Here is a 14,849-nt window from a genome sequence, read left to right as displayed (position 1 = left end):
TTCTCAGTGAGGTTGACACTACAAGCGACTCTTTCTACATTCCATGTGGTCATTTGATCCAGAATCATAGGGATTGTTAAGCACTGAAAGATAGAACCCATTGTTGGTTTCGGTTTATGTATGGGATTTGTTGACCAAAAGAAAAATACAGAATACCGCCGGCCTTGTCCTTTAACCTACACTGCAGTGCAACCTCACATTCATGCCTGCTGACTGAAGAAATCAGCAACATAATGGCAAAAGTGCAAGTTAGTCTATTGAAGAATTAGCAAAATCTTGTTGCCAACAGCTCGGGTTGCCACGGTTATGCTGAGCAGCTCCAACCATTAGGATCAGCAAGGTCATTTACAACAGTACTAAGCATTTAAGACCCTGTTGTTGTGAGCCAAGTCCACACAGACGCACGGCAGTGGTCAAGGAAGTAAACTACGCTTAATGGGCGGTAATGTGCTTCTTAAGTGCCTGTCTTGCATATGGCCAGTGTCAGAATCAATCCTGTACTGGCTGGCTGCCGGTGTGCTCTAACAGCCCGTCCTGGAAGCGTCCACGTTCTCTTCTAGTAAACGACTCTCAAAAAGGAAATAACCGGCTGGAAAAGATAATGAAAAGCTGGAAACAACGTGGTTGAATTTGTCTATAAAATCCTTACATTAAAGCCGATAACACATGTAGGACATCTAGGACAAGCACCGGGCATCAATTCTCATTATTAGTGCACGCACATACCAGCAGCCCTCGGGGCGCAGTTATTGAAGTCTAAACAAACTCAATAAAACACTCAAAATGGAAAAAGAAAAGAGTTAAGAGACAAAGAATGAGAGACATAGAGAGGAATGAATGGAGATAGTTTCATGTTTCTGTAATATGCAGGTAGCGCCAACAGGTGGGTGATTTAGGAAGGTTTATGGACACAGACACACACACACACACACACACACACACACACACACACACACACAGTTGTTCCTGGTGCTGCCAAGTGTATTTATGGAGTCTAATCTCGCTGTCAGCCACACAGGAAGAGAGGGAGAGAGCACGGACGGGCTCTTCTTCCAACAACAATCACTCACAGAGGATTCAAACAGGACGCATTATTCAACAGAAGCGTCAGGGGAAATCCACGGCAGGCAGATAAGAGCCTCGACGGAGAAAAAAAAATAAAAAATACAAAGCTCCGAGGTAGATATAGCCGCAGTCAGCTATACTGTCCGACTGTGATGACGCGTTTGGCGGTGTCAGCAAATTTGATACAGTTTTTAAAGTGTGGAGATTGTTGAACCATGAATCATTACATTTATTTAACTGGCTACATTCCTCAATAACCTCTTCACCTTTCTCCACTACATACCCAACCTAAACCCTAATCCTAATCTTAACCTTAAACCCAAATCCTAAACCACTTATAGAAGTCAAGATAGGAAAAAATACACTCTCTTTTTACTCCTCCCACCCACATGAAAGAAAGCGCCCACACAAATGCTGAGCTTCATTTTAATGATGTTAGAAGGGCTGGGATGATGAACTCACCAGGTTCTTCAGCAGGGCAGACAGCTCCTTGGTGAGGGAGGAGAACTTGACAAAAGCCGTTCCCAGGTCGGGGTTGTCGCGGCTGATGAAGTTGCTGCCAAATTTGTCCAGAGCCTGAGCATAGTTCTCTTCATTCTGGACGTGGTCTGCGTTGGAAACAGAGGACAAAAAGGCCGAACGCTGGTCAGTTTACTCTGGCTGATGATTAGCATGATTAGCATGTGTGGAGGCCCGCGGTCTTTGTGCAGGTGCAACGGTCATAAAGGTAATGGTTGGCTTATTATCAAAACCTCCAAACTTTGCATTACCAACGGAAATGTGTCCGAAGCCCTGAATATTGAAAACTTTCAAGAACCAAAGGTTGGGATTACATGTCCAGTCAGATTCGTGATCTTTTTAACTTTTTTTCTGATCAGATTTTTTTAACAAAGTTGCCTTTGAGTGAGGATTTTCACATAAATATAGTTTACTGGTGAGGGCGACTGTATGCAGCTCACACTGAGCTTTGTTACTCTACAAAAAATATCAAAATGTATGCTTGCAAATGTTGTATTTTACAACAAGACAATGAGAAAAGTGAAGGAAATACTTCAGAGATACACAATTCTTTGTTCTAAACAGCAAAGGAGCAAAAAACACCCTGAACAAACAGGCTTGTTAATCTCTTAGTTATGTTCATAATAACACAGATGTGGCGGAAACAGTCAACAGACCCCACAATGGAAAGTTCGTCTTTCATCAGTGCAGTAATACAATAACAGACACATGTGACCTTAGCCTGTGATTTCTGATCAGAGCTGCTCCAGAGAAACTTTGTTTAAACACATTTTGACTATAATAAATCAGATTTATGCGCGGCACGTGTCAGCAGAACAAGATGTGGAGGTTCCCCAGGACTTTGACTGAGGGCTCCTGCAGAGTTTCAAACAGCAGCGTCCATCTGTCCTCGTCGTTAAGTGAGAGATGTAGGAGGAGTGATGTTCAGACTGTTGCCAAATGTGAGGTGAAGTCCTGAGAGGGTGGTCAGGTGAGACAAGGAGCATGTGGAGCTGCAGCAGCCATTTAGAACATTTGTCAGACTGGAAACTCAAATTAAATCCAAACAGGGCTGAAGTTACCATTTAGGAGAAGGCGGTTGTGCGCTCTGTAATTTTTTTTAGTATTTTACGTCTTTGTATTTTCTATCTTTTCATGTATTTTTTTCTTGTATTTTTTTTTGTTTGCATTATACGATCCAAAAAGTCCTTCACATTGTAGGTATTATCTAGGCCACCAATTTTTTTATTTTATTGAAGAAGGGTTCAGTTTATGGTCAGCATTTTTTTCTGCAAGTCTTTTAATTCATTTTTTTTACTTTCTTATAAAGAGAAAGCAATGATGCAAAATGTCATCTAGCATTACTGTTTGTAGTTTTATCTCATTGTTAACAGCCTCACCATTTACCTATCACATAATATCCACATAATATCATTTACCTATCACATAATATCCACATAATATCCATATACTAATATCAGAGCTTTATTGATTTACTGCTGATACAAACCCAACATTTCCTGCTGCTGCTGCTGTTTCGAGTGCGCCATGATATCAAATCACAGTAGCTCAAACATGAGACGAAAAGGTCATTTATTGACTGACTCCTTTATTACATCGACAAGTTTGTTTGGCTGCACTGATAACTGATACACCAGTTGCTCTTCTGTTATATTTCTAACAAAGAGGCTAGCAGTAGAGGGAAGTAGAGTAGAGTGATTGCTGTTCTTTAAATTCAACCATGACTTATAACTTTCGAGCTGCTGTGTTTCTAAAATCCTGTCTACCTCCGTGAATCTAACTATTCATTATATTTGCAAGAAATACAAACGTCCCACTCTCATTTCTATTTTAAGATCACATACAGTATTCCTCTCACTGTAACTACATCAAACCAAAGTAACTAACTATTGTATAAAGTATAAGACACTAGACTAAAGAGTTGTTACAGTTGTTTTCATGAGTTTCTCATCCAAAGAGTGGAAATGGGAGTAAGGTAAACCGCCTTTTCTGTGGAGAACAAACAAACTTTTTTCGTGGGATCCGAAACTGTCAATTTACAGGGAGGAGGCTGCTCTCTAAAAGTATTCAGTGGAAAATTACTGAGGATCCATGTCACAGCAACGAGACAAAACAAACTCAGGTGTTGGTTTCAGGGACAGCCTGAAAATACACACGAAACACCATCTGTCCCACAAAAGGCAAGGTTCCAAACTAAAAAAACCTGCAATCCTCATTTTTTATTGAAGATATTTAAGAAACCCTGGGGTCTCCTGTGGGTTTTCTTTTTTGAAAGAGTTGTGAGCACAAACCCACCAATCAGCTTAAGCACATTCAGTGCTGATACATTTAGAAACAGACAGTCTCACCTTGTCCTGAACTGTAGATGGCCTTCACTGATTTCTTCACTTTCTGCAAGGAGGTTCGGTCCTGATCCAACGCCTGAGAACAGAAGAAAGGGGAGGAGGACGCTTTTTAAAACCTCTGAATCGCTTTCTCTTTTTTAAGACATAGTGGAAACATTCACATCAAACGACAGTTGAGATCATTTTGATTTAACGTGACAGCAAACTTGAAGAATTAAGGGGCATAAGGACAATAATATTTGCTCAGTAATTCAAAGCATGCATACTCCATAAAGCTAATGTAGACAGAGTGCTCACAATACAGTGCTTGACCTGAATGTGGCATAAATCATTATTTCACTGCCGGCTGTCGGAGCAAAGCCTTTTGTCCTCTCTAATAGGCAAAAATAAATAGGAAGGATATCCAATTTTATATCAGCCAGGCTATTAATTACTATAATTAATCACAATGAAACATTTAAATGCTAGAAAAATAAACATTACCACTGACCTATTGTTACTGGGAGCTATCTGTCTCACTTCCTTGCTAAAGTTTTAGAGATTAATGCTCATGAGTTCAGCATCCAAAGCACCAGGGAGTTAAAATGGCGACCAATACAAACAGAACAACACTTCATAGACGCCATAGATCATAAGTGGTTACTCATTTAACGATGATGCATATCTGTATTTAGAGAAAAAAGCCTGCAAAGCCATTTAAGACATAGCCATGCTTGTGTGACCCTTGAACTGATTTACTCGTCACCCCCCAAAAAAAAACAGCTTCACAAGAGGGAAATTTATCATCATAAACATCATACGCCTATAAGAAAAACTCATAATGTGCTCTCTTATTATTGCTGAGCTCGAGAAAATATCAACGACATCTGATGTTACAACACATTCAAACACATATTTCATGCTGCTTAGTTTGATTTGTGGCCTGAAACCTAAAACACCTGAAGTACATTTCATCCAAAGGAGACATTATTAAAAGCCTTTTGTGTTTTATAGCCTTGTCTTTTCTTTATCAGCCTGTCTTATAATAATCTTCTTCAAACAACTGGTTGCCTTTCATTTTCATTACAGCACCTTTCCCCCCCATTACCTCATCGGTATAGCATACTCTCTAAATCTCTCTTTATTGCACACTTCTTTTCAATTTAATAGCCTTGGAATTTTTTATTTAAGGTTCATTTTATTCTGGTACTGTTGCCTTTTTTTATTCCAAAAACTTTGAAATAAATATCATGATGATATTGGGATAATAGAGAACAACTTGCCATCAGCAGATATCAACCTTCTCTGAACACTGGTTTAAAAGTGCAATAACACCTCTAACCTTTTTGGAGTGACTCTACTCTTATATATGTTCATATTATAAATGTAGTGCGTTAGTGGAGATAAAATAAGGGACTGTGTCTGACAGTGAATTGGGTACATGTTTAGTGATTGTTTAACCTCGTTAGAGCCCAAAGAGTGTGCTTCATTATCAGATAATCTGGTGAACTTGCATTTGTTTGATCATCCGAATTACTCAAATAAGAAATAATTGTTAATGAAATGTCTTCTTCTAATATTTTAAGACATTCTGCATCCATACTGACATGCACATCGAGCTGTTATTAATTCAAAACTGTATTTAATTTGACCAGCTTCATATCTGTCCAACAACATATATGTTAAATCTAGTGATACAACCCTTGAGTATTCAAACAGCACCTTCTCTTTGATTAAGTTTCTAGCAGTTATTTGCTCTTGGTATTTCCCTGATCACAATGTGTAATCACAGTTTAATGAAATGAAAAGAAAGATGTTTATTTGTTGGGGGAATATGGGAGTTAAATGCAACAGGACCCTCCTGACCTGCTTCACAAATGGAGAATGCAGCAAGATTGAGGTCGAGCATTTATTCTTGCTGTGAGACCTGGACACTTTTCTCAGCAACAATATGAAAAAGAATCATACTACGACGGTCTGTGTGACAACTATTATAATTTAATTTCAAACAAGCACAAACATGCACCTGAATTATCCCGTCTGGAGCCATTATTGGCGTTTTTCACCCTAATTTATTCGGACAGTACAATCATTTCACATCCCGTTCCTCTTAACCAGAGGGAATGGAACCATAACTCTGCCTCGTAATAGATGATAAACACCAGCAAAAACACCGTTACATCAAGGTCAGGCGGTTAAGAGCAGAAGCACACACAAAACAGAGGGCTAATTAAATTTCACAACATAATTAAGCCGTCCTCGGCCTCCCCCGGACGGTTTTACATGGCTCTTCCCCAATTATGGCAGCAGTAGTTTGCCGCCGCAGGGCCCTTTCTGCCGGGGGCCGAGCCCTTTGATCCCCCAACAGCACATGGGAACAGACGCCGCTGCCCATTGACTTCCCACACTGCCTCATTATTTAACCCTGTGTCTGTTTGGCTCAACAGGGGCCCACACAGACTCGCCGATATGAAAAAGTTTATAGTAACATTATCTTGACCAGTATTGTCTCTGTATATGACATTATCTTTATAATTACTATAATGAAAATCTTCAAATGGTATGTAAACATGCTGAAATGATAAAAAAGCGCAAAACTTGAGGTTACTAATCAAGCGACCCCTGTTCTCTGAAAACATAAATGAGCTGCCTATCCTAAGAGAAGCACTTTGACTTATCCTAAGAGGCCATTTTATGAGGTTTTTTTTGTTATTGTAGAGTTAATATCTTTTAACATTCGAAGACGCCACCATTGGCTCTGGGTTTATGTGACTAAACAATGAATCATTTAATAAAGAAAATGATTACATTACAGTCATTTAGCAGACGCTTTTATCCAAAGCGACTTACAGGAAGTGTATTCAACATAGGTATTCAAGAGAACTACTCGTCACCAGAAGTCATAAGTGCATCTCCTTTCTTAAACAAGCATCTAAAAGCATAAACCAGAGCAAAAGTATAGTGCAGAAGCAAATTACTACGAAAACAATAATTGCAAGAGACTAATACGAATACAATAAGTGCTACAAACTAATACGAATAGGATAAGTGCAATAAACGAATACGAATACAATAAGTGCAGCGAACTGATACGAATACAATAAGTGCAACAACTAATACGATCATCAATGGTGATGGACAGGTCTCGGTGCGGGCAACCCTTCCCCGGGAGGAACAGTAGCTCGGTTTTGTCCAGGTTGAGCTTCAGGTGGTGTGTCACCATCCACTTCGAGATGTCAGCCAAGCATGCAGCAATGCGTGCCTCCACTTGGGTGTCACTGGGAGGAAATGACAAGACCAGCTGGGTGTCATCGGCATAACAATGGTAAGAGAAGTCATGCGAGCGAATAACAGAACCCAGAGATGTTGTGTAGAGCGAGAAGAGAAGGGGGCCCAGAACTGAACCTTGTGGAACCCCCGTAGTCAGCATGCGTGGTTCCGACACGGCCCCCCCTCCATCAGCAGACTTTGTTGCCACAACATTCATTTTCTTATGACAGTGACTCCAAGCACACTCCATCTTAATGATTAGACTTGTTGTGTTATACCACAAAAGTCACCCATTAGATCCCTGTTACAGCGGACACATTAACTAACAAGCTGCGTAGTCGTTCCCCCCCTCTCAACACATGAAACCCCGCCCTCGTCGCTCAACTCGAGTCAGTGTGCACTTAAACGTCTCCAAAGTAAATCTGTGATTATTCAGATGGTGTAGTGCCGTGTGCTGATTAGGATGAAGAGCACGAAACTGAGGGCTGAGAGGGCAGGCTGACTTTTGTGGTGCTCATGTTGAGAGCAGCTGGCACCGCCACCCAAGGGTCACCCATAATCCACTCAGTCTGTGTTCGTAATTAAATGCTCAGCTGTAACATTAACAAGCTCTCACAGATTCACTTTCTTGCCCTGTTTGGATTTCTGTGTGCCCATTCATCCATGCGTTACTGTGTCAAAATCTGATTTTGTGAATGCTTTATACTGTTTGTTTGAGATAACAAGACTGGGAACATTCATCCAAAACCTCAGCAAATTTTTTGAGAAGATAAACAATAAATATCTGCACATTGGCCAGCACTATTGCAGTGTTAAATGTGAGGAATGTAACTTGAAGAAAGCTGTTATCTCTCAGTTTTTCAGAGGGGAAAATAAATCAATGTATAAGCGATGTCTTGGCACACATTCTTTGCAAACCCTTGGCAACAGGCAAGAATGCATCCCAACTCTGCTCTCGCAAAAGGCCGACAACTATTGAATATAGTCAAAGGATTGTTTTTATCTGCCAGTAAACCAATGGCAAGCTCCCACTCAACCCAGGGGGATTAGAAAGTGTGACAACGCCAAAACATCTGCGGTCGCTCGTCTCTACGCCCGAACAGCAAGTGATGCATGTGGACGATTTATTTAGTGGCGCTGAGAAAAAAGAAGCAAATAATAAAAGTACACTGTGTTATTCCAGTGAGAAATATATATCTCGAAGAACCATTTGTGCTGTGAAAGTCAACGTGTCGGTGTCAGAATGCTTTTAAGTAGATAGTCTGTCAGAGACGGAGCCAAAGAGGTCAAGGGCCGGCTTTACAGAGGTGAAGGGCGGTGGCGGTGCATTGGGGCCCCAGCAAGAACAGATTTTATAAGACAGCGTGAGCACCGAGGTCAGAAATAAATGTCCTTGAAAGTTTGTAAAATGTCTGATGTTAAAAATCAACAGGCAGAAAAAAGCATTTCTGGCATTTCATTCTGTTCAAACATAATGTTTTATATAAATATTCATTTATGAAATAAAAAAAAGGCAATTATGAGCTGAATTTTTAGTATTTGAGAGTTTTGAGTCTTGTTTTGAGTATAGATAGTGGCGTCAATAGGGTTGAAACCTAAAATAAAAATGCACTGCACTTGTTATCACGTACTGGACACATAAACACAGTTCTTGGGCCATGCACTCTTTGCAGCTATTGTCTTGACTATCCCGGGCCTTTCCAAGCCGAGCTAGAGCCGGTCTCGGAGGAAATGCGGGGCGAAGGCGCACCGCTTTAAATTATTGTGTTATCATCAACCTCTAGCTTGTTGCCAGAGGTTTCTCTGAGTTTCATTCTGAGTGAGAAATTGAATCGAGTTTTGATCAATTGTGGCTCAGCAGCTTGAAGAGCAGTCTGCAGCCACACAAACCACTTAATCAGTAGCAATCAAACTCTGAAGGAAAACCAGTTAGTGGGAAAAAAATCTTTTTTATGAAACCTAAACACAAGATAGCAACGGAAAGGTGGTAAATATGACTTAAAATAGAGATTTTACATTGGTGTAGGATGTTTGTAAGGATTTGTTGCTGTTCTCAGTTCTCATATTATTGTAAATTGATTCTCTCCATGTTTTGGTCAGACAAAATAAGACATATGAAGATGTCAACTTGGACTTTGGGAATCTGTTAAGGCATGTTTTACTAGTTTCTGACTATTTAAAAACTAAATAAATAGAAAAAAGTTTGTTTCAGCCATTATTTTATTATTAAATTGTTTAAACAGAAATAACCCCTTAAAGCGGGACCCATGTGTGACTAAAAGGGTTAATGGGGCGGACTTCCTGGTTCCCAAACAACCACACAAACACTCATTCGTGTCCAGGAGGTCAAAACCTTCGGGGGGAAATGTGATGTGTAAGTGACTGGGCATGACTGACTGGAGGCTGTCTCCGCTTCACGCTTCCTGCCCGAGGTCTTATCCTCGCTCAGCAGCCCTGCCACTTCCCCTGCAGCCGTCCTTTGACAGGAAGCAGGAAGCGTCCAGGCTCGTTGGTGTCCTGTCCAGGATTCGGCAGCTACCCGGTCTAATGACACCAACTGCTCGCCGCTGACAGCTGAGGAATTAAAAAAATGAACCCGCTTTCTGGCTGTCTGGGAATGCTTTTTTTCTTGATCCACTCATCAACTCTTGAGATTCCTGCTCTGTCACTTTCATGGCACGTTAGTCGTCTTCCTCATTTCCTCCCTGAACTCATCCTTCCCAGCTCCTTGAACCTCGCTCTTTTCCTCAACCTAAACATTTGGCATCGCGGCTGTGCGGTTACCAAGGAGACGTGGTCCAGTCCGTCTCACGCGTCGGCTCAACATTCCTCCCTGTGGAGATTGTGGGAGGCAGCTCTGACTAACTGGCCTGCTCTTTGTTTGTCAGTAGCACACTAAGACTTCCACTCTGCCACTGTGGCAGCTTTAACTCTTCACCCAGCAAAGAAGAAAACAGGAAAGAGCACAATTATCAAAGGACTTCCTTCCCCACAGACAGGACATGGGGCTAAAAAACGTCTTCTGTGGCTTTTGTTTGAGAGAGAAAGTGACCGAGCAGATCATCCCTTTTTTTTAGTTCTCCACACCAACCATTAGTTTTATTTCTGCTTCCTTTATCTCAATAGTATTCTCATTTCCTTAATATAATTAATAATAATTACACAACATCTACTTTAAAGAAAACCCCCCAAAAATGACAAAAACAAGTGTACATGTTTGAGTAAATTACAGCGATAAAGCTTGCTTCTACTTCTGTCTGAATAAAGAATTCATAGAAGAGATCAGTCTGCCTGTCAGGTCATTGTGTCTGTCTGTCCGTCGGTCCGTCTGTCTGTTGAGTCTATGTGGCATGACTCAAGCAGGAAGGGCGGGGAGCTGCTTTCGTTGGCAGGAAACAAATGCACATCCCTTTCTCTGGGCCTGAAGCCGGAGAGGCCTTCAGCTCTCCAAGTGGGATAGGAAAAAAACCAGAGGACGTAACATTTCCAAAAGCAGCTGAGGTCAGATGGCCTATTTTATCACACACACACACACACACGATATCGAAAGAGAGCGATAGACTGCCAGTGGTTTTGGTTAAGAGGTGCATCAGGATGACCACATGGCCGATGTAATGCCACTGAAATGGCCAATAAAACGAGAAGGATCAAGTGAGACTACATCTTTTTCAGGTCTTTGAAGTTAATGAGGATCCCAAACCTCGATCAATATGAAATGGTCTTTTTCTGAATGGATGAAAGAGGTTTAAAAGGCAACATTTTTACCTCCTAACATTTAAAAAGACCATAATATTTCTACAGGGGGTTCTCGATCAATAGCAATAATTCAGCAATCACTTGGCCACATGCTGATGCTCTGAATCCAAAGCATACTTTTTGTTTTGCCACAAAATCTCTAACAGCACCCTCCACCTACTCACATTTATTTTACTGGTCCACGATGGAGGACCAGACTAATGACACACCAGTGTTGCAAGTGAAAGACTAAACAGAATGCAGTTCAAAAGGGTCAAACCAGTGATTTTACATGTCTCAGCCTCTAAACTACACATCATACATATGTACACATTACTGCTGACCAATCTCCACAGCATAATATGTGTTTTTAAGATACGTTTCCTACTTTTCAGGGTAGTCTTTAGTAAATAAATTCACTAACTAGAAAAAAAACTTGCTAATATAATGTAGGTGATCATCATCATAGTGGACAATGAATCAAATGTATGTTTTTTTTGTTTTTCTCGAAGGAAAATTACATCATTAGTACTTCATTCTGATGGGAAGACTAGGCTTGGCTGACAAAGAGCACCTTTTTAAGACAAGGAACTGACAAACTCACTAAGTCTTTTGATAAGAATTACAATACATCCTGATGGGACCATGAATGTCTGAACCAAACTTCATGGAATTCATCCAATAGTGGAGTTGGTAAAGATATTTCAGTCTAGACCAAAGTAGTCGACAGACCGACGTACCAAAAGCTACCACAAAGCTAAAAATAATTTGATAACCAAATTATAGCACATCATATAAACTTTGCTAAACATCTGTAATCAGATATTACACTCATTGCTTGCTTTCACATTCAGTGCTTGATCTTCACAGGTTTTAAAATAGCACTGCCTGGGCCCATTATATCAGATCCCCGGTGCAATATTACCCCGAGAACCAATTCTCTGATTTTACAATATGACTAATCCTCATTTTATCATGATCGAAGCATATTTTGCACATTATGCTCATCCTTCTTTGTTACATTATCCAGAAGCGCAGCTCGTCGAGGCACTGCCTTTTCTGCCAATTCTCAATTCCCATTTGTAGTAACCTCCCATTAGCACTTGAATGTTGCACAAGGAAGTCCAAACCACAATGAAATGAAACAGTCCCTGCTCTCCACTGGGTTGCTATGTGATAATAATGTTATTTTCGACAAAGAATCAGGCTGAATAATAGAACATCTACTGTGATGACTAAAGTGAGTCTTATGACGGATATCTGCTCTCATTCACTTGTATCTATCACACAAATATTGAGCTGCTGATGTTATTGGCCACTAAGAGAAGTCAGTGTAAGTCAGAGATTATTCCATTATGTATTGCTGCTATTAGTCCTGCTATTAACATCCGGCTCTACACGCTCACAGAGAGAAATGAGCTGCTCAGCTGTGAGCTTCTTGTGGTGAGTTCATGGAGGCCTCATAGTTGGATGAAGCCAGAACGTAGAGCTGTGAGGACACCGGTTCTCTGCAGCAGATCTCGTAGGAACTGACTGCTGCATGCCAAGCCAAGCATGCAGCAGTGTTGCATTCACACTTCATTTGGCGGCTTCCCCTGCGACGCTCGCTCTCTATCTCAAGCCCACCACTTTTTCTCGAGCTCTGTGCATGTTTTCACAGTGTCGCCCACACACGGCTGCATTCACCTAACATCAAATAAGCAGCATACCTTTATCTGTATTGTGTTGTGTAGGAAGTCATTATTCGTGGGTGGAGCAGCTGCTATTGACAGCCTTCAACGGGAGAATAGTGGCAGGAACTCAAAGCTGATGATTTAAAAAAATGAAAGCTAGCCTCCTCTTTCTTATAGTGTTTGATAAAACAAACAGCTGCAGAGCAAAGAGGTTGTTTGGTTTCTGAAAAATATGAAACTCAAAACTCACACTTTCTGGTCAGGGATGGAGGAACTATGACTAATAAATCTATTGATTATGGTTTTGATTAAAAACGTAGTCCTCATAATGACAAATACGGCTGCAACCAAGGATTGTGTTAGTTTCTCAGCTGTGAATAGCTTTTTTTTTGTATTATATTTTATTTAACTCAATATCTTGGGGTTAGGGATATTTGATCGGGCAAAACAGGACATTTAAACATGAAAACTTGGGATTTCACATTTTTTTGACAATCTATAGACCAAACGATTATTCGATTAATTGAGAAAATAATGTAGGCATCAATCATGATAAATATTATAATTTTTTGCTGCTTTAAACTACTAAGTGGACCTTTTTGTGAGATTTGTGAGAGTGTCATACTGTTAATCAGTAACACATGAGAAACAATGAGAGAATATCTGGCTCATTAAATCAACAACATTTACAGTAAATACTTTGAGTGTTTGAGTATTGATCATTATTACACAGCACTACGAAACTTCACTTAAAGAGCTGGCAAAAGGCCCAAACTAACAAACCAGCGCCGTGTATGATGATCAAAGAAAACCTTACATAAACTACTCCAAGCTTTTATCTCTAATCTTAAAATCATCATTGATCAGCTGATAAGCTCGGCCAGCTCCGCTTCCTACAAACCAGCCGCCTCCGTTGTTTAGGGCATGCCGCCATGGAATGTGCTCCCTTGATAAAAAACGCACAATCAGAAGTAACATTATTTTTTAGCCTCTGAGTAACATTCCTGCACAACCGCTCGGTCATGAGTCCTTGGCCAAAGTCACAGACTCTGCAGAGCGCTTTACAGCATTCCTTGAAGTTTTTTTATGCAGACTGGTCTCGAGTTTCACACTTTATGGGACTCCGCCGGGTGAAAGACCAGCTAAATCCAAAACCACAGGTGTATCCACTCCCAAAGGCCATTTGGATGTTCAGATATTTGGAGCAACTGGACATGCAGAGGAACTGAAATAATCCTTTACTGTGACGTCCAGGAGAAGCTATAACCGATATTTATGCTACATTTCCACTTGGATTTCCCCATCTGACTGCTTTCAGAGAGTAGTGAGGAGCTTTGATGGATGCTGTCATGATGTGGAAAAGAAAGTGATGTAACGCTTTTCTCACTTACATTTAATGGCATTAGTGAAAAGATGTAAACAAGTTGTGTTGAAGGACTGTCAATACCTTTCCTTTCAGGCTTGAATGCATTTGGCTGTTCTGGGAAAGGTAGTATTCAAATACAACATTGAAAGGATGTATCAGTTGTTTAGCTGCGGCACGCGCACACGCACACACACACACACACGCACACACACACACACACACACACACACACACACAAATACAGACAGACAGACACAGTCCAGGGCCAAACCCCATCAAAGCTCACAAACAGAGATGCACTGTTTACCCCTCAGGCCACAACAAGACAGTCAGTCGTCACAGGACAACGCTGTCTCCTGGTTCTGCAGGGCAGTCGGTGAGGCCAACAATCAGAGAAGAGGAAAAAAACAAGGAGCTGCTAATGATGAACAGAGGAGGAAGAGGAGGATTTGTGGGTGTTGCTGTGAAGATGCAGCTGAACTACAGAAAGAAACCAAACAAGTAGTTATGTCTCCCGTGTTAGAATCTCTTCAACCTGCACTATAAAACACTCTTTGTGTCACAACTGGAAGACATTTAAAACGCAAATATCATATTTTTCACTTTGTTTTATTGGCATTTATAAAGTGGAAGTATTTGAACATAAAGCGATGGTTCTTTAACACAATATTTCCTATAAACTACAGTGAAGATAGATGAGGGTCACTAACACAGAGCTCTATAGCCATGCTAGCAGCTCGGTGAGGCACAGCTGTGCTTTGAGCTAAATGCTAACATCAGCATGCTAACATGCTCACAATGACAATGCTAACATGCTGATGTTTAGCAGGTATAACAGTTCATCCTGTGTGGGGACAGGAAAGTCTGTACCAAATGTCATGGAAGTACATCCTACAC

The 14,849-nt window shown here is 40.8% G+C and overlaps 1 protein-coding gene across 1 annotated transcript in view; it reads right to left on the bottom strand.

Annotated features, from left to right (window-relative positions):
* The window catches only part of asap1b (ArfGAP with SH3 domain, ankyrin repeat and PH domain 1b), a 57,562-nt gene that overhangs the window by 32,233 nt on the left and 10,480 nt on the right, over window positions 1-14,849 (bottom strand). The window contains exons 2-3 of the mRNA XM_054622571.1: window positions 3,933-4,005; window positions 1,528-1,673 (exon numbers count right to left, since the gene is read on the bottom strand). Coding sequence (XP_054478546.1) covers window positions 1,528-1,673; window positions 3,933-4,005 — 219 coding nt within the window. The remainder of the gene's footprint in view (window positions 1-1,527; window positions 1,674-3,932; window positions 4,006-14,849) is intronic.

The sequence above is a fragment of the Anoplopoma fimbria genome, chromosome 21 (genome assembly GCF_027596085.1).
Source record: "Anoplopoma fimbria isolate UVic2021 breed Golden Eagle Sablefish chromosome 21, Afim_UVic_2022, whole genome shotgun sequence".
Taxonomy (NCBI): domain Eukaryota; kingdom Metazoa; phylum Chordata; class Actinopteri; order Perciformes; family Anoplopomatidae; genus Anoplopoma; species Anoplopoma fimbria.
Note: the sequence above shows the minus strand (reverse complement) of the source record. Positions and strands in the feature narration are given on the sequence as shown.